At 47.3% G+C, this 25,432-nt stretch overlaps 1 protein-coding gene across 1 annotated transcript in view; it reads right to left on the reverse strand.

The window, feature by feature from the left end:
- Window positions 1-20,368, reverse strand: part of LOC143766899 (uncharacterized) — a 97,724-nt gene extending 77,356 nt beyond the window's left edge. The window contains exons 1-6 of the mRNA XM_077254903.1: window positions 20,312-20,368; window positions 13,523-13,674; window positions 8,712-8,891; window positions 8,505-8,628; window positions 8,324-8,421; window positions 8,035-8,125 (exon numbers count right to left, since the gene is read on the reverse strand). Of these exons, the coding sequence (XP_077111018.1) occupies window positions 8,035-8,125; window positions 8,324-8,421; window positions 8,505-8,628; window positions 8,712-8,891; window positions 13,523-13,600 (571 nt within the window). The 5' untranslated portion in view covers window positions 13,601-13,674; window positions 20,312-20,368. The remainder of the gene's footprint in view (window positions 1-8,034; window positions 8,126-8,323; window positions 8,422-8,504; window positions 8,629-8,711; window positions 8,892-13,522; window positions 13,675-20,311) is intronic.
- Between the last annotated feature and the right edge of the window lie 5,064 nt (window positions 20,369-25,432).

Below are 25,432 nucleotides of genomic sequence, written 5' to 3' on the forward strand. Positions count from 1 at the left end.
AAAAAATGAAAGTCGCTCAACCCTAGTGGTGACTCTGGTGAAAGCTAGTCTGGTGGCACTTCCGTCTGGTTCGTCTGACAAATTCTCTGTAACGTGTGTGCATGGTGACACCTGCTCGTACCTAATAGCGGTCATACCGATTTCCATTCCCTATGGGTCTATGCAACACAAAGTGGGACTCGTTCCCGCATTGTTACATGATATAATGCTGGGCAGGGACTTTCCCCATTTCTGGCAGTTATGGGAGAATCAGTTGCTCCGTCACGGTAGCTGTGAATCTTTTCCCATGCCATCTGGAAGTCCTGAACTACTAGAGGAGGTCCCCCAGGAAGACGTTGCTGGGGAGGTTATTGAATCTAACCTTCAGTTTCCCTTCTCAGTGATGGCGGGGGAAACTGAGGAAACTGAGGAAACTCAGCGAGAGGCGGAGGCAGATAGCCATCCAGCACCCTGCCTACCAGATTTGGGAGTCCAGTTGGATGACTTCCACAGCGAGCAAATGAAAGATCCTACCCTGACTCAGGCTAGGAAAAATGTAAAAGTGATAGATAGCGTACCCGTAGAACCTGACACTAGGCTAGCGTACCCGTACATGGTTCTTGAAAATGATTTACTCTACCAGGTAGAAAAAAAAGGGGAAGACACTGTGCAACAGTTAGTGGTACCCAAACCTTATCGGCGGAAGGTACTGGACCTGGCCCACGGACATATAATGGGGGGACATCTGGGGGTACAAAAAAACACAGAAAGGATATTGCATTGTTTTGTGTGGCCTGGAATACACAATGATGTGCGTAACTATTGGGAGTCCTGTCCAGAGTGCCAAATCTCGGCACCTAAACCTCGGTTCCGTAGCCCTTTGGTACCCCTCCCTATCATTGGAGTCCCTTTTGAGAGAATTGGGATGGATCTGGTTGGGCCCCTTCCCCGGTCTGCACGTGGGCACCAACATATCCTCGTCATCATGGACTATGCCACTCGTTACCCAGAAGCCATCCCTTTGCGTAACACTGCTACCAAAACGATCGCCAAAGAGTTGGTACAAGTGTTTAGTCGGGTGGAAATTCCAAAACAGATACTCACCGACCAGGGGACTCCCTTTATGTCAAGGGTGATGAAGGAGCTCTGCAGACTCTTGCAAATAGACCAGTTGCGTACGTCTGTCTATCACCCTCAAACAGATGGCCTGGTTGAGCGGTTCAATAAAACCTTAAAACAGATGCTCCGGAAGGCGATAGACAAAGATGGGAAGAACTGGGATTACTTGTTACCCTATTTGCTGTTTGCCATTAGGGAAGTTCCCCAGTCTTCCACAGGATTCTCGCCTTTCGAGCTATTATACGCCCGTCGTCCCCGTGGACTGTTGGACGTCGCAAAAGAAACCTGGGAAGGTCAAGTCACTCCCTTTAAAACGGTGATAGACCATGTAACGCAAATGCAGGACCGTATTGCTGCTGTCATGCCCCTTGTTAGGGAACATATGTTACAGGCCCAGGGAGCCCAGAGGCAAAGTTATGATAGAGGCGCCAAGGTCCGTACGTTTGCACCCGGGGATAGGGTGTTGATCCTAATTCCTACGGTGGATAGTACATTTCTGGCGAAATGGCAGGGCCCCTTTGAGGTCGTGGAACGAGTTGGTGAAGTGAACTATAAAGTACACCAGCCTGGTAAGAGAAAACCAGAACAGATTTATCATGTGAATCTGATAAAACCCTGGAAAGACCGCGCTGCCCTAACAGCGGATCTGCCCCTTCCGGTTTGCTCACCTACCGTACCGGAGGTGCAGATTGCCGAGACTCTCTCTGAACGACAAAAATCTGAGGTTAAGCAGTTTTTGTTACAGAACCAACAGTTTTTCTCGGAAAAACCTGGCCAGACTAAGCTAGTGAAACATGAGATTGTCACAGAGCCTGGTGTCACAGTTCATGTGAAGCCATACCGGATTCCGGCAGCACGCCGTGATGCCGTCTCCCGGGAGGTGAAGGCAATGTTGGACTTAGGAGTCATTGAAGAGTCGCACAGTGCCTGGTCCAGTCCAATCGTGTTGATACCTAAGCCGGATGGCTCTATACGGTTTTGCAATGACTTTAGGAAACTGAATGGAGTTTCTAAATTTGATGCGTACCCTATGCCCCGGGTCGATGAGTTGATCGACTGGCTTGGTAAAGCTCGATACATTACGACCCTGGACCTAACAAAGGGGTACTGGCAGATCCCTCTGGCCGAGGCGGCCAGAGAGAAGACGGCATTTGCTACACTGGAAGGGCTGTTCCAGTATATCTACATGCCGTTTGGACTTCACGGAGCCCCAGCAACGTTCCAGAGATTGATGGATCGAGTCTTGAGGCCCCACAGGCAGTACGCTTCTGCCTACCTAGACGACATCATAATTTACAGCATGGACTGGGAAGCTCACCTCTGGAAGGTACAAGCGGTGATTGATGACCTGAGAGATGCAGGCTTAACGGCGAATCCCAAGAAATGTCACATCGGCCTTGAAGAAGCCCGATACTTGGGCTACGTGATTGGCAGAGGAGTGGTTAAACCCCAGATCGACAAAATACAGGCAATTCAGGGCTGGCCGCAACCAGTGAACAAGAAACAAGTTCAAGCTTTCCTGGGCATTGCCGGCTATTATCGCCGGTTCATACCCAACTTTGCGGCCATGGCTACCCCCTTGACGGATCTTACCAAAGGGAGGGATTCCGTCATGGTAAAATGGACCTCAGCGGCTGAAGAGGCCTTCCACAGTCTGAAACGGGCTTTGTGCTCTCAGCCCGTACTAGTGACTCCTGATTTCAGCAGTGAGTTTGTGGTGCAAACTGATGCTTCTGATACTGGTGTCGGAGCTGTACTTTCCCAGGTAAGGGACGGAGTCGAACACCCGGTCCTCTACCTCAGCCGGAAACTGAATGTACATGAGCGGAGGTATGCCGTGGTTGAAAAAGAGTGCCTAGCCATCAAATGGGCTCTCGACTCCCTCAAATATTACCTGGCAGGTAGGAAGTTTAGGCTGGTCACGGACCATGCCCCTCTCAAGTGGATGCACCTCCACAAGGACCGTAATAGTCGGGTAACCCAGTGGTTCCTTGCCCTGCAGGCTTACTCTTTCACGGTGGAGCACCGCCCCGGGGTGCAGATGGGGAATGCCGATGCCCTGTCCCGAGTACACTGTTTCGAGAGTAGTCTTGCTCGACCTGAGTGGTATGAGCAGGGGGGGGGAGGATATGTAAGAGTCATGTCGGTCTGGTAGTCGGGGGCAGGTATATCTCGCCCAGGTATTTGTCCTATGTGAATTAGGCCGCTCAGTATCTTCAGGATACCGAGGAGTTAATAAGTGCAGGAATAAAGGCTGACCAGCTGGAGGTTTCAGGTGTCAGCCTGGGGCACACAGAATGCCTGTCTGTGTGAGACAAACGTGAGTGAGAGCTGTGCTCATGATCTGTGTAATGTTAGCTGGGAGGGAGAAGCCCCCCCAGTTGTTAGATAGCAACGTATTTGTTTAGTTAGCGCCGGACAGGCTAGAATTTATTTTTATGTTTTGTTTTCTGTATTTGCTTTCACTTCAACAAACCTGACCTGAGGTCAGTCAACTTGGAAACCTGCTGTCGCCTCAGAGTTCAATGCACAAACCACGTGACCTTTGACCCCAGCAAAGGCGATCCCGGAGTGTTTTGTTACAGTTCCAAGAGAGGAATGAGGCATGATACCCGCTATTATTGCCCACAATGCCCATCATTGCCGGCCTTATGCCTCCATGACTGCTTTATAATCAGTAAGCCTCATGAGCCCCTAGATAGGCAGGTATCAATCAGTCTCATAAACTTGACTCATTTCTCCTCCCACAAGAGGTTCATCAGGAGTGTATTCATATATTATCAGAGACTGCTACTTATCTTTTTATGTTGGCTGTCCATGATGATACAGGACACTATCTCGAGGGTATAGACCTGACGTGCTCTTGTCCTGTATCATCATGGACATGGCTTACAGTCTCTGAGTCTGTGAGACTAATGTACATATACCTATCTATGGATTAAGAAGTTTTGTTTGAATCTGAAAGACTGATGTTTATAGGCCTCTTCATGGGTCTATGAAAGTATGTGAACCTGGGTTTTTACGGTATGCAGGTTTTTTCCATATGGAATACTAACTCTTATATGTAACTAATGTTATGTTTGATCTATTGAGACCATTATCGTAGGGCATTGTGCAATATACGAGTATATTTTTTATACCTAGGACATTTGTTTGTGCACAATCATTGTCCTGGGTTTCTTTTCTATTGAGATCTACAGTTACTATTACCTATATGAATATTGTATAACACCGATACATAGGGTATTTCCTGGAAGACTATGTTTTTCATCTTCTATGTCTCCATGGTTCATCATTGCTTGTCTTACACTTCAGCACTTTACATTATAGCTAGATATTGCCCCTATACTAATCTAGTTAGGGCATTCTCTTTGGGACAGCCGTCGAGGAGCGGGGGCGCCATATATCATAAAATTTAGGGTGCCAACCTCCGCTGTGAGGCAGGGTTAGATTAAGGGACAGTTTTCATCATTTATTGGTCTCTATCTACCTACAGTACATCTATACACCTTTCCATCCCTTCCCGTATAGGGAGTTTGAGGATAGAGGGGACAGTCGAGGGTGAGCGGGGCGCCATTGCGCAGGTTTAGGGTGCCAACCTCCGCTGTCAGGTAGGGTGCTGACGAGCGATAGGCAACTAGGGATAGGCACCTCTCTAGGCCTTTTCTATACAAGTACAACATTTCTTGGGTGACGGTTTTGTGTGCACTAATTTTTAATTAATTAAGTTAATAAAGGTATTTTTTAATCTTGGGATTATTCTGTGAACTGTTTACTTTAATTCACTCCATTGGCTATTGATTTGTGCAGTGAATTTTTTTGCATAACAACCAGCGGTCTCCTGAAGACCTCTATGGTTGTTGATGGCAGATTGCTGCGAGCACCACCCTGTGGACGGCGCTTATAGCAATGCTGCAATTCAGATACATAGAGGTGATCTGAGCATCGCTCTTATGTAGCAGAGCCGATCAGGCTATGCCAGCTTCTAGCCTCCCATGGAGGCTACTGAAACATAGCAAAAGAAATATGAAAAAAAATAAATAAATAAAAATTCAAATCACTCCCCTTTCGCCCCATTCAAAATAAAACAATAAAAAAAAAAAATCAAACCTACACATATTTGGTATTGCCGCGTTCAGAATCGCCCAATCTATCAATAAAAAAAGAATTAACCTGATCGCTAAACGGTGTAATGAGAAAAAAATTCCAAAAGCCAGAATTACTCTTATTGGTCGCCGCGACATTGCATTAAAATGCAATAACAGGCGATCAAAAGAACGTATCTGCGCCGAAATTGTATAATTAAAAATGCCAGCTCGGCTCGCAAAAAATAAGCCCTCACCCGACCAGAGATCACGAAAAATGGAGACGCTACAGGTATCGGAAAATGGCGCAATTTTTTTCTTCTTTTTTTTTTTTTTTAGCAAGGTTTGAAATTTTATTTACCAATTACATTAAAAATAACCTACACATGTTTGGTGTCTATGAACTCGTAATGACCTGGAGAATCGTAATGGCAGCTCAGTGTTAGCATTTAGTGAACCTAGCAAAAAATCCAAACAAAAAACAAGTGTGGGACTGCACTTTTTGACAATTTCACCGTACTTGGAATAGTTTTCCTGTTTTCAGGTACAAGACATGGTAAAACCAATGATGTCGTTCAAAAGTACAACTCGTCCCGCAAAAAATAAGCCCTCACATGGCCAAATTGAGGGAAAAATAAAAAAGTTATGGCTCTGGGAAGGAGGGGAGGGGAAAACGAAAAAGCTCCAGGGGTTAAGGGGTTAAAAATGGGGCCTGATTAAGAACACAAAACTGGCTGCGGGGAGAGGATAAATCAGAGTATTGTGGACACTAATGTAATCAAAACCTGACTATAGACAATAACATCTACTGAAATGCTCAAACTGAACAGTCTCCATCAGTAATAAATGAGGAGCTAGTGGTGAAACCTCTCTGGGGGAATTAGAGCACGGGGCTCGGTGACTTCACAATCTAAACTATCGGAAGCTCCAAGATTTTCTGTCAGATGAGTTTCAAGAAGAAATATTACACATTTATAGAGAACTGTGTATAATAGTGCAGAGCGGAGATGTCTTAAAGGGAACCTGTCAGCAGGATTGTGCTCAGTGACTACAGACACTGTCAGGTTGGTGCCGTTATACTGATTACACTGATACCTGGTGATGAAATCCGTCTTGTGGTTGTTGTTTAATCTGTATTTGTAGTTTTCAGTTAATGAGATTCTCGAGCTCTGGGGCGGAGCTGTGGGTGGGGCTTTATGGTGCTCTGGGGCGGGACTTTGTGGTGCTCTGGGGCAGAACTGTGGGCAGCCTGTGGGCGGGGCTTCATGTGGTGCTCTGATTATATATGCATCTGTATTGGCTTATGACAGGTCATACGGTTTATGGCTGCGCCTGCGCAGTAGAATTGATAAGTAAGAGATGCTATTGGACAGGAGCCGCTTGTGTCATTTTGCTGGATGTAAAAAATTTTTTATAAGCCTCACAATAGCCACAATATTATAGGTTTTATCAACAATAATATCAACACTATTATATGCATTATGTAAAAATGGGGGCAGGTCAGTGAGGGATCAGCAACCGGTCATAAGCCAATACAGATGAATGTGTAATCAGAGCAGCACATAAAGCCCCGCCCACAGCCCCGCCCCAGAGCACCACATAAAGCCCCACCCACATCCCACGCACAGCACCGCCCACAGCCCCACCCCCAAAGCACCACATAAAGCCCCGCCCCAGAGCACGAGAATCTCATTATCTGAAAACTACAAATACAGATTACACAGCAGTAAACCAGAGTTGCATTCATTTATGGTGGACCATTGGAGCTACTTTGAATCCTGACCAGAAGATTAGAGAAAATAATATTGCTCCCCATTTCAGGAGAGATTGTGCAGTAATCTGAATTTCTTAGGATCAAAACCAATGTAATTTATGAGGTGGAGTGAATCCATGAAACCAGGGCTGGAGCCAACACATCTCCTGCAGGCGGGAATAAATGTATATTACAGCCATCAGCCACGCACAGCTCAGATATATATCATGGCACCGGTGTGATGGGTTTATGTAGATTATCACAATCCTCCTGGAAGTTAGTCGGTTTTAATACTTTCTTCTTTTTTTTCTTTTTTCTTTTTTATATAGTGCTAACATATTCCGCAGCGCTTTACAAACATTATCACCACTGTCCCCGTTGGGGCTCACAATCTAAATTCCCTATCAGTATGTCTTTGGAATGTGGGAGGAAACCGGAGTGCCCGGATGAAACCCACGCAAACATGGAGAGAACACACAAACTCTTTGCAGATGTTGTCTTTGCTGGGATTCGAACCCAGGACTCCAGCGCTGCAAGGCTGCAGTGCTAACCACTGAGCCACTGTGCTGTCAATTGAAAAGTCAGGATAAAGGGATTTAATGTTGTCGCTCATAAAAGTGAAGTTTGGCCAGAAAGACGGGACCTGGTCTTGTAGGGACCATATGATCACATTCAGCAGCACAGAAGGGAGAGAAGGGAGATTCATCTGATAAGATCTCAGGGTTCTAGGAAGCCAACAGCATCATCACCCTCCGCTTTCTCCTACAGAACCATCAGAATATTTTTCTTCACGTGATTTTCTATCTTGTCAGCACATTCTACGTGCGCTGTCATTTAGCTTTATAGATCACAGATCTGGGCAGGTAACAGCGTCTCCTAAACCCAGGGGTTAGATGGATCTACCAGGTTGTAAGTTCTATAGAAAAGGGCTTTCAATGACCAAAGTCATTAGAACAGTTTTGGGTGGAGGAGAATGTTGTGGTCTAGAGGCAAAATGGTGATCATGGTAATACGGCCGGACTACACCACCGATAAAGCAGCCACAGCCGGTGATGAGAAGAATCTGTGACCTCTCTGCATTTAGTGGTTACTACTCACCTGGGTAGCCATATGTGGGAATCTCCTCTTTACACCACTCATCACCCCTCACATATGTCTCTGTAGTATTAATATGGGTCAGATCTTCACCCTGAAACAAATATTATAAAAGTCACCGACAGATGGAGAAGTCACATCTATGACCAGCTCTAATCCTGCCATCTCCACCGTTCTCATTACACAAGTATAAAACATATAATACTGGTGGATAAAACAAGACTGAGCACAAGACCTTCACCGGCGTCTACACATCATAGAGGAGATCTCCTGACACCTTCTCTCCATCTACCTGATGATCCTGAGGAGCACTGGGATCTTCTTGGTTACAGTCCTGTGGAAGAAGAGGACGGGGACATCTCTCTGGTGTTGTCCTCTTACTGGATAGATCTGGAGGAAACACATACAGGGAGTGAATTCATTCTTTACATACAGATAATTATAGGCAGTGTGTATTTAGTCCTGTCTATTACCTGGAGATGTGAGGGGCTGGGGAACCTCCATTATGACGTTCTTGTACAGATCTCTGTGTCCTTCTAAATACTCCCACTCCTCCATGGAGAAATAGACAGCGACATCCTGACACCTTATAGGAACCTGACACATACAATGATACCGTCATCCCCCTGATCCCTTCATAGTGTTACTGTATAATGTGCCAGCATTCCCAGCAGTGTCACCTCTCCAGTCAGCAGCTCAATCATCTTGTAGACGAGTTCTAGGATCTTCTGGTCATTGATGTCCTCATGGATCAGGGGGTGAGGTGGAGGCCCCGTGATTGGGCTCAGGGGTCTTCCCCATCCCTCAGACACAGGGTCCTGACAGCGATCACTAGAGGTCTTCTTCACCACTGTGTAATCCTGGTAATGGAGAGACACATTAATAAATCTCACTACAGACATCTCCAGAGTCCTTGCAGCGCCCCCACGGCTGCAGGGCCGAGGGGTACCCGGTACCGGGCCTCTGGGATCTCGGTTCTGGGGTTGTCACGGTGGCTAGACCCGGTCCGTGACCCTGCCGAGGGGCGCCCAATTAAAGGGGATGTGGTAATTCAATGTAAATGGTGGTGATGTCGTAGTGCCGGTGTAGGTCGCAGTAAATAACGAGGACACCAGGTTGCAGTCTCTTTACCTCTTTACTGTAGGTTTCAGGGTCCTCAGTCCGGAATACGGTTAACCGGGCTGCGCAAGTCCGGCCGGTCCGATGGCACCTCCAGAGTTCCCGTTGCAGGTGGAAATCTGTGCCTACCTTCTAGCGCTTGTGTGTTGTGGTCCTCCCCTGCTGTGCTTACGGGATAGTCCCCACAACTGTTGTGTCTGTTTCTCGTGTTCCCTCACAACTCGATTAGATGATGTTCTTCTTCTCCATCCCTCCCTGATGCTATGGTTAGGACGCACCCTTATGACGGGTAGGCTCGGAGCTCTTCCGGGACCCTAGAGTCGCCCCTCTCCTAGTGTGCCCCCCATGTCTTCATAGGTGATTTAGGTGAGACAGCCCGCCTGTAATTGACTGTCCTGCCGTAGGTTTGAAGTATTGCCTGGAGTCCTATACTTCCTCGGCGTTCCGGCCACCGGTTATTTGCGCCTCAGTAGGATGTTGCCTCGGTCTCACAGCACGACTCCTACTGGTGTTCCTCCTAGTACGTTGATCTCGTTTCTCACTCAGCACAATTAATCTCGCTTCTAGTCCTTTCTTAGGGCACCGCCGCTATGTAGTGCAGGCACGGTCCCGTAACGTTCTCACTCATTGCCAGGCCTCTGTCAGGATCCCACCCCTGACAGGGACCCTACCGAATCTTCCCCACAACACACTCTGCCACAAGGTGTTGCCTGGTTCCAACCCAGTCAGCTTTCTGATCTAACTTCCTGCCTAACCCCCAGTTTTACCATACTGTGAGGAGTGGCCTAATGAATAGTACCCTTAGCTCCCCCTGGAGGCCAGACTGTGAAATGCATTGGTGTATGTGATACCTGGTCAGATGAATTCCTTCAGTGCCATCAGACGTACCATAGCTCCCCTTAGAGACGGAGCCACAGTACTGCAACGACCAGGACTCTGGGGCGCTGCACTCCCCCCCGGTTAAATCCAGTACTCCTGGACTGGGAAGAAAACAACAATACATGTTAGCAAAAAGACATACAATTTTAAAATGCTATAACAGTAAGTAAATTTGAACAGAGCTTCCCTTTATGGGAGGTGAGGACACTTGAACGTTACAAACATGGTTAAATATTATAAGCAACATGCTATAAACAACTTCTTACCCAACCGGGTATTCTACTTAGTGCAAACTGTGAACAATAATTTAACATTGCCTTTAAGGACGTACACGCTCAATCCACTAAAGACCTACTATAAAACTAACTTCTCCTTTAAGGGCGTATAAGCTAAACCCACTAAAGAATTATTCTTAAAACATTATAATACTAATCAACTTTTCTGCATTCTCCTTCTTTATGTCTGCAGGACCGCCTGTCCTAACTGCCCCAGGCCTGCTGCCTCTCCTTTCTGTACAGGACCGCCCCTTTCCGCCCGGGCCTTCTGCCTTTCCACTACTATACACAGTATAGAACTTATCATTCATCCATCTTTCAGTTCGGGATCACTGAGCCATTCCTGTATGGCTCCTAGGAGGACTCACTAACTAACCCCGTACGGGTTTTAGCAGCAGAAAACAAACAGTCAAATGAACTATGTACATATTAATAAGCATTCTTGCTTACTTGAACAATGCAGGAGGCAGCACCGGCGGAGGCAATCCTTTTGGATATTGCGCCCCACCTGGTACTGCGTAAGGGGGAGTGTTGTCCCACCTGGGGGTCTGCGTACCCACTGTCTTCTGTGCTGAGGCAGCAGGAACACCGGTCACTTGAGGTGGCGCCCCCTTGGCCACGATGGTGGTGGAGGTGACGATGTTGCAGGTCGTGGTCCTCGCAATCGTGCATGTTGGAGTGACCACAGTGGTCTTGGTAGTGATCGTGGGCTGACCACAAGGGGGCACCTTGGCCACAGGGGACAGCTTCGCCGGTGCCTTAGTCGGGACGGTTACGGGGTTCCACTTCTTGTGGACATTCAGGGCGAACCACCCCTTTTCCCCAAAGTGCCTGGTGTAGGTAACTTCATCTCCTGGGTAGAGATCCCGGTCCAGATGGCCTTCTCTGAGATGAGACTCTACATCCCGCCGGTTAACAAAAACTTCGGCATACAGGTCCGGCTCTTTTATAAAGCCCCAGCCTCCGCGGAGCTTGAAGGCTACGATGGTGCCCTACCTGCGCGGGGCCTGGTGAGCGGTGGGGTCCTTGCAGGCCCGGTCCTTGACCGCCAGGTCTTTTTGGTGGTGGGCCTCTAGCCCGGCCTGGTATGCCCTTTCCTTCTCCTCCCACTGCTGTTCCAGCTGGGCCTGATATTCTTCCCAGATCAGGGCCTGCACCATCTCCCCTTCCCGTGTCTTCACCCCGTGGAACCCCATGAGGTTGGATCCTGGGTTCACCCAGCGGCACACTGTGCGCTCCGCACGGACCTCACACAGCAGGGTGGTTGGTGGAATCGGGGGTTTCAAGCGGTGTTCCAGACCCGTGGTCTCCTCCTATGGTAACAGGCGCTGAAGTCTATGGGTCCCAGGGAGAGGGGGTGCCGCAACGGGGCCTACTAGTAAGTCCTCTGCTAGCGGGACGGGGTCGGCGGACTCACCAGCTGTGTAGGCTCCTCCTCCGCGGCGGGTTCCCCTGACGGTGTCGGCGATGATCCCGGCAGCAACTCCGGTAGCGGTATAAGGTCCAATGCCAGAGGACTTTCTTCCGGCGCCACCTGGTGCGGAGCCTGGGCCTCCGCGTTCAGCTGGAGGAGTTGGTGGATCAAGCCCTCCATCTCAGCCTGTAAGAGATTGGAGCTGTCCGTGGAGAATTGGCTGCAGTGCTCATCCGGGTAGTTGGGGGAGGCTTCTGCTCCGACCCCACATTCGGGTTCCGAGCTGCTGGCCATGGCGTCCTCCACGTGGGTCACTTCCTGATCCTTTTCCCGCTCTCTCCTTCGTGGGCGGTTCCGTTTCTTCTTTCTCCGCCCACCGTTGAGGATGAGGAGGCGGATCTCTGCTGCTGACGGACACGTCCTCACGGTGCAGAAATATTTAGACTGGGCGGCCATTGTCCTTCGCGCTCTCCAGCTTGTCTACGCCCACTCCACGCCCTTCTTCTTCTCCTGCGCTCTCCTCAGCGCTGCAATGGCGGCGGTTTTGGCGGTAATCCTTGTAGTAATGACAATACACAGTCTTTCCAATAAAGCACAGTCCAAGCAAAGTAAATCACAGGTCCAAGGCACACATGACCCGATTTTCGAGCTTAAGTAGATCCTGTTCGTGACGCCAAGTTTTGCAGCGCCCCCACCGCTGCAGGGCCGAGGGGTACCCGGTACCGGGCCTCTGGGGTCTCGGTTCTGGGGTTGTCACGGTGGCTAGACCCGGTCCGTGACCCTGCCGAGGGGCGCCCAATTAAAGGGGATGTGGTAATTCTATGTAAATGGTGGTGATGTCGTAGTGCCGGTGTAGGTCGCAGTAAATAACGAGGACACCAGGTTGCAGTCTCTTTACCTCTTTACTGTAGGTTTCAGGGTCCTCAGTCCGGAATACGGTTAACCGGGCTGTGCAAGTCCGGCCGGTCTGATGGCACCTCCAGTGTTCCCTCACAACTCGATTAGATGATGTTCTTCTTCTCCATCGCTCCCTGATGCTATGGTTAGGATGCACCCTTATGACGGGTAGGCTCGGAGCTCTTCCGGGACCCTAGAGTCGCCCCTCTCCTAGTGTGCCCCCCATGTCTTCATAGGTGATTTAGGTGAGACAGCCCGCCTGTAATTGACTGTCCTGCCGTAGGTTTGAAGTATTGCCTGGAGTCCTATACTTCCTCGGCGTTCCGGCCACCGGTTATTTGCGCCTCAGTAGGATGTTGCCTCGGTCTCACAGCACGACTCCTACTGGTGTTCCTCCTAGTACGTTGATCTCGTTTCTCACTCAGCACAATAAATCTCGCTTCTAGTTCTTTTTTAGGGCACCGCCGCTATGTAGTGCAGGAACAGTCCCGTAACGTTCTCACTCGTTGCCAGGCCTCTGTCAGGATCCCACCCCTGACAGGGACCCTACCGAATCTTCCCCATAACACACTCTGCCACAAGGTGTTGCCTGGTTCCAACCCAGTCAGCTTTCTGATCTAACTTCCTGCCTAACCCCCAGTTTTACCATACTGTGAGGAGTGGCCTAATGAATAGTACCCTTAGCTCCCCCTGGAGGCCAGACTGTGAAATGCATCGGTGTATGTGATACCTGGTCAGATGAATTCCTTCAGTGCCATCAGACGTACCATAGCTCCCCTTAGAGGCGGAGCCACAGTACTGCAACAACCAGGACTCTGGGGCGCTGCATCCTCACCTCTCCAGTTCTGTCCATCTGTTATTCCCATAGATAAGAATGATGTAATGTGATAACATCAGAATCTCTCACCTCTCCAGTAAGCCGGAAGAGGATCTCTAGGGTGAGGGGTAATATCCTCTCCGCCATCTTGTCTCTGTCCATATCCATCCTTGATGGGTAAATCAGGAAAATTTTCTCTTTTGTAGAAGATCTTCACTGAGAGGATCCGATATTGTAGAGACCTGAATGAGAAGATGAGCCGATGTAACATCATAAGAATCCTGTGTAATAATACAATTACTGGAGATAATAAGGGAAACATATGAGGAGATTTATTATTTTACAGTATTTAGTTTCCTTCTTTACATCTACTGATAAATCCTATATATTTAGGCCACAGACAACAAGCAGTTTCCTCCTCGGAGTCGGCAGCTGAATACGTTTCTCATAGACTCATCTTCCATAACGCTAATTCTCGTCTCATTTACCGACCCTGGAATCGGCATTAGCAATACTGCAGGAGATATTCATTACACGCGACATGAGAAATAACTACTTCATGGTGAGGACTACATCTTCATCTTCTACTACGGCTCTAGAAACATATGTGGCCAGAGTCGGTCACTGACTCCATCACCACCGGCCGTCTATATGAAGGTTTCCCGTCTTCCCCACACTGGAATCTTCTATCACGTTAGATCTCAGGTGTGACAGTTTGGCTGAATGCCCCCCGCCCCCAAGTACTCGATAGTATGGGGCGGCCTAGTTATTACGATACTTACATGCCTAATAATGGTGTCTGGGCTGCAATGTATGAAGGTCTATTATGCCAGAGGCAGCGTCCAATAAGTTACCTTTTACCGCCCCCATACACATTAGACTAAAGTTCCATGAAAGCAGTGATTTCGGGGGGTTCGGCGACTATATAATGTATTTGGGGCCTCCCGACAGATGATGTCAGGGCAGAGAAGGATCTGACATCCTGAATTTCAGAGGATAATCCGTTTGTTCTTCCTGTAGATAATCCTCCGCTAGAGGAGTCTGGAGGCGACTCTCTCATACAGACCCCAGGAAAGCTGGAATATTTGTGTGTATGGGGGAGTCGGGAGAGATGGCCGTCTGCCAAATGACCGTTCAGCCAACTCTTATCTCATGTGTATGGGGCCGTTAGTATTACACTGGCAGCAGTGATGATACACGGCACTACAGTAGTACAGGGCATCACCGGAGCCATCAGAGGCTTGTATGTTGTGTGATCGCACTGATCAGAAGGGTTTAACAAAGGGTTAAAGTGAAAAACATCATAGTGTCAGCAACAAGAAATATCCATCACTATATGGAAAGCAGAGTCACTGCACAATCTTAGTTATGTCTCGTCCATAACTACTTTATTATACTCTATTATCCTGTACACAGTGGAGGAGATAGAAATCACAGGTCCGACAGCAACAGCTGGAATTGGGCCCTCCAACGGAAAGAAAAAAAAATCTATATATATAAAGCTGAGTGTATGTATGTATGTGTGTGTGTGTGTGTGTGTGTGTGTGTGTGTGTGTGTGTGTGTGTGTGTGTGTGTGTGTGTGTGTGTGTGTGTGTGACAAGCCACGCCTATTCCACACAGCAACCAATCACTAAGCATCTTTCATTTCACCAGAGCTGTTTACAAGAAGCTGAGCTGTGATTGGTTGCCATGAGCAGCAGTTTTCCCGCTCCACAACACCTCAGCAGACACTGACCGGGTGGGAGACATCTCGCATCCCTGGGAACATAAGCTCCAGCCATTGTCTGCCCCCCAGAAAGGAGCAGAGAGCACATGACAGAAATGAATCCCCCTCCTCTATTACTGCCGCGCTCTATTGTTACCGGCGTAGAAAATCGCATCATCAGCGGCCGCACACAGAGCCGCACTGCCAGGTTACATAACAGCACATCTCCAGGAACTCCCTGCTCAGCGCCACCCAGCTCAGGACTATGGGATGGAGGATGTGTGATGGGTATATGGGCACGGGACTATGGGATGGAGGATGTGTGATGGGTATATGGGCACTGGACTATGGGATGGAGGATGTGTGATGCGTATATGGGCACTGGACTATGGGATGGAGGATGTATGATGGGTATATGGGCACTGGACTATGGGATGGAGGATGTGTGATGGGTATATGGGCACGGGACTATGGGATGGAGGATGTGTGATGGGTATATGGGCACGGGACTATGGGATGGAGAATGTGTGGTAGGTATATGGGCATGGGACTATGGGATGGAGGATGTGTGATGGGTGAATGGGCACTGAACTATGGGATGGAGGATGTGTGATGGGTATATGGGCACTGGACTATGGGATGGAGGATGTGTGATGAGTATATGGGCATGGGACTATGGGATGGAGGATGTGTGATGGGTGAATGGGCACTGAACTATGGGATGGAGGATGTGTGATGGGTATATGGGCACTGGACTATGGGATGGAGGATGTATGATGGGTATATGGGCATGGGACTATGGGATGGAGGATGTGTGATGGGTATATGGGCATGGGACTATGGGATGGAGGATGTGTGATGGGTATATGGGCAGGGGATTATGGGATGGAGGATGTGTGATGGGTATATGGACACTGGACTATGGGATGGAGGATGTGTGATGGGTATATGGGCACTGGACTATGGAATGGAGAATAAGTATGATGGGTATATGGGCACTGAACTATGGGATGGAGGATGTGTGATAGGTATATGGGCACTGGACTATGGGAAGGAGGATATGTATGTTGGGTATATAGGCACTGGACTATGGGAAGGAGGATATGTATGATGGGTATATGGGCATGGGACTATGGGATGGAGGATGTGTATGATGGGTATATGGGCACTGGACTATGGGATGGAGGATGTGCGACGGGTATATGGGCACTGGACTATGGGAAGGAGGATATGTATGTTGGGTATATAGGCACTGGACTATGGGAAGGAGGATATGTATGATGGGTATATGGGCATGGGACTATGGGATGGAGGATGTGTATGATGGGTATATGGGCACTGGACTATGGGATGGAGGATGTGTATGATGGGTATATGGGCACGGGACTATGGGATGGAGGATGTGTATGATGGGTATATGGGCACGGGACTATGGGATGGAGGATGTGTGATGGGTATATGGGCACGGGACTATGGGATGGAGGATATGTATGATGGGTATATGGGATTGAGGATGTGTACGATGGATACATGGGCACTGAACTATGGGATGGAGGATATGTGTAATGGCTAAATGGGAACTGGACTATGGGATGGAGGATATATATGGTGGGTATATGGACAAGGGTCTATGGGATGGAGGATGTGTGATGGGTATACGAGCACGGGACTTTGGGATGGAGGATGTGTGATGGGTATATGGGGACTGGACTATGGGATGGAGGATGTGTGATGGGTATATGGGCATGGGACTATGGGATGGAGGATGTGTGATGGGTATATGGGCATGGGACTATGGGATGGAGGATGTGTGATGGGTGTATGGGCACTGGACTATGGGATGGAGGATGTGTGATGGGTATATGGGCACTGGACTATGGGATGGAGGATGTGTGATGGGTATATGGGAACTGGTCTATGGGATGCAGTATGTGTGATCTCCCCCTTCAACTACTGCAACATCCTTTTCTGTGGCCTCCCTGATAAAACCCTTGCACCTTTCCAGTCCATCCTTAACTCTGCTGCCCGACTAATTCATCTCTCTCCTCGCTACTCCTCCGCTTCTCCCCTCTGCAAATCTCTTCACTGGCGACCATTCCCTCTTGCCTTGTCCATGTATGGTTTGGTTCAGTAGCCCATTTATCATCAGATTGTCCTGGTTCCTCAACATCTGACGTGGACCTTGTTAATCCTGGTGACGTCTGAGCCGGCATCACTCTCCTTGCTCATGACGCTCTCATGTTTATTGAGGTAGGCACCATAGTGTTATGGACCACTACTGGTATATTATGTCCAACAGGGCAGAGCCAGGACTTGAACCCCAGTCTCCCACATTGGTGGCTGTGATTTTCCTAAACGCAGCACATGTATTGCCGGCTTCTATTATATCTTTTATCGAATGTTATCGACTTTTCCGATCTTAAGATTGATGCTCGTGTTACCGATCATGAATCCGAATGTACCATATTTGTGCCGAATTTATGTTCGGCGATTGTTTTCTGAACATATTCGCCCATCTCTAATTATGGCCACCACAACCTGCTAAACAAAATAAAAACCCCCACTCAGTATGAAGGCATTTACAGTCCACCACAACCCCAGTATAATGGCCCCTACCAGCCACACATTCAGTATGAGAGTCCCAACAGCTCTTCTCTTAATATGATGCCCCCACAATTCCTGATATTTGATAAAAACACAAACACTACTCAGCCAACCCGGTTCCTGAGGAGCGCTGCTCTGGTCTGTGCGGTGTGAGTACTGAGGCTCCGTACTACAGGTGTGATGTAGTGACATCATTGTGCCTGCAGTGCACGGAGTCTCAGACTCAGAAGTGAAGGCTGAATGGTGGATCAGGAGCTTTCCACTCCCTGATTCACGAATCTATTCAGCGGTATCACCGTCATGGGAATGTGGATATCACTGAAATTGTGATGATGGGAAGGAGAGGGTGACCAATACCACACCCCACCGAGCCCTGTCACTTCATAGGCATCATAGCAACCGAGTGGGCTACCTTTATGGATGATACACTCCTGCCTATCCAACTATTGTATGGTAAATATCTCATAGATCCTGGGTTCATTAGTATCTGCACCAAGAATGAGGCTAATTGAGTATTTATTAATTAACTGTCAGTGGTCGGAGGTAGTCAGTGAGGTGGATGGTACCGTATTGTGAATGTAGGGGGCAGTACTGTGGGAACATTAGAAAGTGGGGGATGGCAGTACTGTGGGGACATTATACTGTGTGTGAGGGGGATGCCAGTCCTGTGGGGACATTATCCTGTGTCTGTGGGAAGCCACTAATGTGGGAACTTTATACTGTGTGTGGGGGTATGGCGGTACTGTGAGAACATTATACTGTGTGTGGGGGTATGGCGGTACTATGAGAACATTATACTGTGTGGGGGGTATGGCGGTACTATGAGAACATTATACTGTGTGTGGGGGTATGACGGTACTATGAGAACATTATACTGTGTGTGGGGGTATGGCGGTACTATGAGAACGTTATACTGTGTGTGGGGGTATGGCGGTACTATGAGAACATTATACTGTGTGGGGGTATGGCGGTACTATGAGATTATACTGTGTGTGGGGGTATGGCGGTACTATGAGAACATTATACTGTGTGGGGTATGGCAGTACTATAAGAACATTATACTGTGTGTGGGGGTATGGCGGTACTATGAGAACATTATACTGTGTGGGGGTATGGCGGTACTGTAGGAACATTATACTGTGTGTGGGGGTATGGCGGTACTATGAGAACATTATACTGTGTGTGGGGGTATGGCAGTACTATGAGAACATTATACTGTATGTGGGGGTATGGCGGTACTGTAGGAACATTATACTGTGTGTGGGGGTATGGCGGTACTATGAGAACATTATACTGTGTGTGGGGGTATGGCGGTACTATGAGATTATACTGTGTGTGGGGGTATGGCGGTACTATGAGAACATTATACTGTGTGGGGGTATGGCGGTACTATGAGATTATACTGTGTGTGGGGGTATGGCGGTATTATGAGAACATTATACTGTGTGGGGGTATGGCAGTACTATAAGAACATTATACTGTGTGTGGGGGTATGGCGGTGCTATGAGAACATTATACTGTGTGGGGGTATGGCTGTACTATGAGAACATTATACTGTGTGTGGGGGTATGGCGGTACTATGAGAACATTATACTGTATGTGGGGGTATGGCGGTACTATGAGAACATTATACTGTGTGTGGGGGTATGGCGGTACTATGAGAACATTATACTGTATGTGGGGGTATGGCGGTACTATGAGAACATTATACTGTATGTGGGGGTATGGCGGTACTATGAGAACATTATACTGTATGTGGGGGTATGGCGGTACTATGAGAACATTATACTGTGTGGGGGTATGGCAGTACTATAAGAACATTATACTGTGTGTGGGGGTATGGCGGTGCTATGAGAACATTATACTGTGTGGGGGGGTATGGCTGTACTATGAGAACATTATACTGTGTGTGGGGGTATGGCGGTACTATGAGAACATTATACTGTGTGTGGGGGTATGGCGGTAGTGTGAAAATACCTTTGTTACGAGAGATGCCAGTACTGTGGAAACATTATACTGTGTGAGCGGCATCATATATTACATAAGGGGTGTAATAAGGAGAGTCATAAAAAGCCTCCTCAGGGCTGTGCTGCATTTGTACAGACTGCTATCTGCCGTCCAGACGGGACCATGTGACACCAATGGGAAGAGGGAGGGTTTCCGGAGGGAAGAGTCTAGAGGGTGCACCTGGTCAGGAGACCTTGATGGCGCAGTTACTGATATTATAAAGGCCGGAGCCCCAAAGGCAGAACAGATTTGGCGCCAACAAAGGAAAGGGGTGCGGGGAAGAATCTGAGGTACCAGCTCCTGGTAAAGGGCCCGAGGCAGCTGGGTGTGGGGCAGAACCTGCTTACAGGGCATAATGGGGGCATTACACTGTGTGGGGCCAAGAAAGGGGCCCTGTACTAGGAGAACACTCCGCTCCTCACTTCCTGTCCTCCATAGTTGGCTCGTATGTATCTATTACAGGAAACAGAACAACAACGTTATGGTTCTTATAAAGAGTCTCCTCCGTGCAGAAGGGGTTAATGTCCCCGGCTGCGCTCAGTACTGGGGAATCTCCACATACCTCCACCTGCAGAGCCGCACTCCACAGATATGGCTGCTCTGTGCGCACAGGACCTGTGATGAGGTCACAGGGGGAGGAGTCAGGGGTCACGTGATCCGCAGTGAAGACGCTACATGGAGACTTCTCCTCAGTCAGTGACATTCCCGCCATTATTCGCCCTCACTACTGGCACAATCACCTCGCGCCGCCTTTTCTACACAATGTTCTGTGTGGAATGTAACGTGTGATTTCTCTGGAGACAAATAGACCCCACACATGAGGGGATTATCACCGGTTACCGGACGTCTAGTATATGGCGGCATATGATTGTGCTATGGCCTCCACACCGGGAGCTAAAAGGCCGAAATCTCGCATATTTAACCCCTTCCAGTGTCCGGCTAAGGCCGGGGTCACACTAGACCGTAATACGGACGAGTGCTATGCGATAAAAAAATTGCATAGCACTCGGCCCAATGTTAATCTATGGTGCAGCTCCCATCATCCGATATTTTCTCCACCGTATTTCGGATCCGAGGGAACTCGCAGCATGCTGCGATTTTCAGCGTATCTCAGCCGATAGTCGCCAATGCAAGTCTATGGGTGCGAGAAAAAAATCGGATTACACACGGACCATGCGTTTGCATTGCGAGAAATACGGAAGACTTCTCCAGGTGACAGGAAATTGAATCATCCATTATCAGGAAGCTTTGGCTAATTTATGGCCCATGCTGGATTGCAAAGCAGGAAGCACGCCTCCACGGAGTGTACTGTGTAGCAACATGGCCAGGCATATAAATGTTGAGATGCTGATTGCTCTGGTCCATGATAGACCAGAATTATGGGACCAACGCGACGCACATTATGCGGACCGCGCACGAAAAGACGCAGCATGGAGGGCAATCTGTCGCCACATGTTCCCCGATTTTGATGAGCGACCTCAAGAGGTTCAGCAAGAAATTTGTAAGTACCATCCTTTACCAAAAAATGGGCTTTAAGATTTTTGTCTTGAGAAAAATAGGCCTGAACACATCATATGTGGTGTGTTTATGAGTGATGTAAATGTTCCAAGCTCTTGGATGAGGCTCCACAAACATTAACAAGACACACCAATATTTATTTATTTATTTTACTCATTTATATAGCGCCATTAATTCCACAGCGCTTTACAGACATTATCATCACTGTCCCCATTGAACCAATATGGTTCCAATATATTAGCTACAGTCCTTTCAGATCTTCCCAAGTGAGTTTTATGTCCCCTTAGGCTCCTGGGCCTGCGTGTGCTTGCAAACCCTGGACCTGTTGTAGTTATGTGCTTGGCCAGCATGGTGGCTCACTGGATACGAGTCCTGGGTTCAAATTCCACGAATGACAAAATATGCAAAGAGTTTGGATGTTCTCTCCGTGTTTTCGTGGGTTTCCTCTGGCCACTCCGCTTTCCTCACACAATCCAAAGACATACTCATAGGGAATTTATATGGGGAGCCACATTGGTGACAGCAATGATAATGTTTTTTCCAAGCTGCCGAATATGTTATCGTTATGTAAAAATAAAGATTCTTTATTATTTTTTGTTATTCCACAAACAACTTTTGCTTCTTTGCAGTGAACGATGTCACTAGACGCTGGCGGAGTTGCCGGGATCAATACCGGCGGGAACGTCAAGTTTCTGGGCGGAGTGGTGATGCAGCACCCAAAAAAAGGAAATATCTGTATTTTTTTTTTTTTAAATTCATTTATTAGTTCAGTATAAACCAACAATGCACACATTTGCAATTATCATCAATTATACCGTGAAATACAAATAGTTGTAAAACAACATCATATCAGAAGTTACAAAGATGATGAAATGTGCATGGTAAATCATTAGTTACTTATAAGAAAAATACCTATTATACCACTTAACAACTTTACCCACTAACAGTAACAGTAAGTCGCCAAAAGAAAACAGATTTAAATCCTGCTCTATGAGCGATGTCCCCAAAAGCCACAAGCCCACCTTCCTATATAGATGTCTAGTCAGTGCAGACTATAGAGTACGACAAGAGGAGTTCCATCTGCCCCATATCTTCTCGAATTTACCTGGACATCCTCTATTTTGATACATTGTTTTTTCATATGGGATAATTGAGTTCACCAGATCGATCCAAACTGTAAGGGTCGGGGGGGAGCCACCCATCCATCTTAATGCCAATACCTTCCTTGCCAAAAAGAGCGTCTCTCGGAGAAAGATCCCAGTGTAATGATCCCAGGTCTCCGTGTCCCACACCCCGAACAAACAGGTTAACGGTTCAAGCGGGACAGGGATCGACAATAACGATGTTAATAATGTCGTCACCTCTCTCCAGTAATGAAGAACTACAGGGCACCTCCAAATCATATGAACAAAATCAGCATCGGGCACATGACATCGCAAATAATCTGACGAATGTAAGTGGCCCATTTTAAAGAGTCGCGTCGGGGTTAAATAGGCCTGATATATGATATATAACTGGGTCATTCTATTATTGATTGAAGGGGAAACTTTAGTTGAAGATTCAAGAATATCCTCCCATTCCTCTCCCAGTACATCGGGAAGGAGTTCCTCCCATTTCCCCTTGACAGAGTTGATGACCGACCCAACTCCCATGGAAAGTAGATATGTATATAGAGAGGATATAAGTCCTTGAGGACCCTGCGATTTGAGGATACCTATCAAAGGCAAAGAAGAGATCGCCCGACCCGTACCCACATTTCGTATGTGTGATTGAAAAGCTGACCTTAGTTGTAAATACCTAAAGAATTGAGACCTAGGGATGTTGTAATTATTCTGTAGTTGTTCAAAGGTTACAAAAATCCCCTGGTTATGTACATCGCTCACCGAGAGAACACCACAGGAGATCCAGAAATCAGTGGATAGGTGATTTAGTAATTCAGGTATATAACCATTGTTCCACAGTGGCATCTCGGCTATGACATCCATAAATTTAATAATTCTTTTTATTTGTCTCCATATCAATCTCGCCAGCCGGAGCATAGGTAACAGACGACAAGTACCAACTTTCTCCATCTCCAAAAATCCCAGTGGGCAATCAATACGGGCAGAATGAATTAAATGACTCTCAGAATTAGGTAGGGAGCTATCAGGCATCCACTTACTTATCGCCTTAGCCTGTCCGGCAAGGTAGTACAAATAGAGGTCTGGTAAAGCCGCCCCACCCCCCTTTTTTGGTCTCTGTAAAATAGATAGTTTGGGTCTGGCCTTTCCCCATATAAAGGATGTGATTAAGGAGTTTAATTTTGCGAAAAATGACTTGGGTATTGGTACAGCACTATGTTGAAAGCAATAATTGAGTTTGGGAAGCAGTATCATCTTAATTAAATTAATGCGGCCTGCGACAGAGAGGGGGAGTCTACTCCAGGTTATAAATTTAGACTTGACCAAATCCAGCAGTGGGTAAATGTTTTGTTGTAGGTCTAACCGACTGTATTGAGACATATGAATACCCAGATATTTGAAGTTGGAAACCACAGGTAGCGACGTGGGAATCCCGAGACAGGGAGCCGAAGTATGAGATAGAGGCATCAGGGCAGATTTATCCCAATTTATATATAGGCCGGAAAATTTGCTAAATTTATCTATGGTTGCTATCACTTGTGGTAGAGTTTCTTCTACTTTATCCATAAATATTATCATATCATCAGCATATAGGCCAATGGTATCCGTAAGATCTGCAATATTTATTCCCTTAATATCCGTGGAGGATCTTATGCGTATTGCTAAAGCCTCTATCGCAAGGGCGAAGAGAGCTGGGGACAGAGGGCATCCCTGATGGGTTCCCCTGTGTAATGTAAAAGAATCAGAGATGGAATTATTTACAATGACACGTGCCTTGGGATTCTTATACAGTGTGTCAACCCCCCTAATAAATTTCTCTCCAAAACCATATTTCTGCAGACATGCGGACAGGAAAGGCCACTCGAGAGAGTCAAATGCCTTGGCCGTATCTAGCGATGACAGCGCCCAACTATTGTCCGGCTCTAGAGAGCTGTACTGAATCACCGATTGGACTCGCCTGATATTGATAGAAGTACTTTTCCCGGGCATAAAGCCAGTTTGATCTGGGTGTATAAGGTCTAATATGAGCGTATTTAGTCTAGTGGCCAATATTTTAGTGAAAATTTTGTAATCTACGTTTACTAGTGATATGGGGTGATACGATCCACACTCCAGAGGATCCTTCCCTTCTTTTTTAAGTACAATAATGTTTGCATCATAGAATGTTTCGGGCATCGTCTCTCCCTCCCATATACTCCTAAGTACCTTCAATAAAAGTGGTGCCAATTGACCTCGATATTTCTTATACAGCTCAATAGGAAACCCATCAGGTCCAGGGGCCTTCCCGGTGGCCATGTCCATTATAGCTTGCTCCACTTCCTCCAAAGTGAACTCAGCCTCCATAAAGGCTTGCTGAATTGGACTTAATGAAGGGAATGCTATGTCCGATAAATAGTCTACACATTCAGGACCAGAAGTCATTCAACACCCAAACCACTACCAGACTTGTATAAAGATTTATAGTAATCATGAAAACACTGGAGGATCTCCTCAGTAGAGGATACCAATGAACCATCAGGTGCCCGAATCTATAATACTGTATTGGATGTGTTGTGTTGGCGTACTAAAAAGGCCAATAGTTTACTGGCTTGACTCCCCAATTCGAAATAGGATTGACGGGTAAAAAACAATTTATGTTTGGATTTTGTGTCTATATGTTGGGTATATAACCTTTGGAAAGTGAGCCATGCTACCCTGTTGCCACTAGTTTGGTTGGTTACATAGGCGGCCTCGGATTCCTTCAACTGTCGCTCCATCTCATCATCCCCTCCCGCCGTTATTCTTTTAATATAGGAAATAGTGGAGGACAGACATCCCCTTAGATATGCTTTTAAAGTATCCCAGAACAGACCAAGATTTGAGGGATCTGGGTGGGTAAGGATAAAACAGTTCAACTGATCTACCGTTCTATCGCTAGAATCTATTAACTTCCACCCAGAAGGGATTCAATTTCCAGGGTATAAAATTATTTGGTTGACCATATTTAAGTTTAAGAATAACTGGACTGTGGTCCGATATCCCCCTATTGCCATGCTCAATACTAT

Source organism: Ranitomeya variabilis, chromosome 4 (genome assembly GCF_051348905.1).
Source record: "Ranitomeya variabilis isolate aRanVar5 chromosome 4, aRanVar5.hap1, whole genome shotgun sequence".
Taxonomy (NCBI): domain Eukaryota; kingdom Metazoa; phylum Chordata; class Amphibia; order Anura; family Dendrobatidae; genus Ranitomeya; species Ranitomeya variabilis.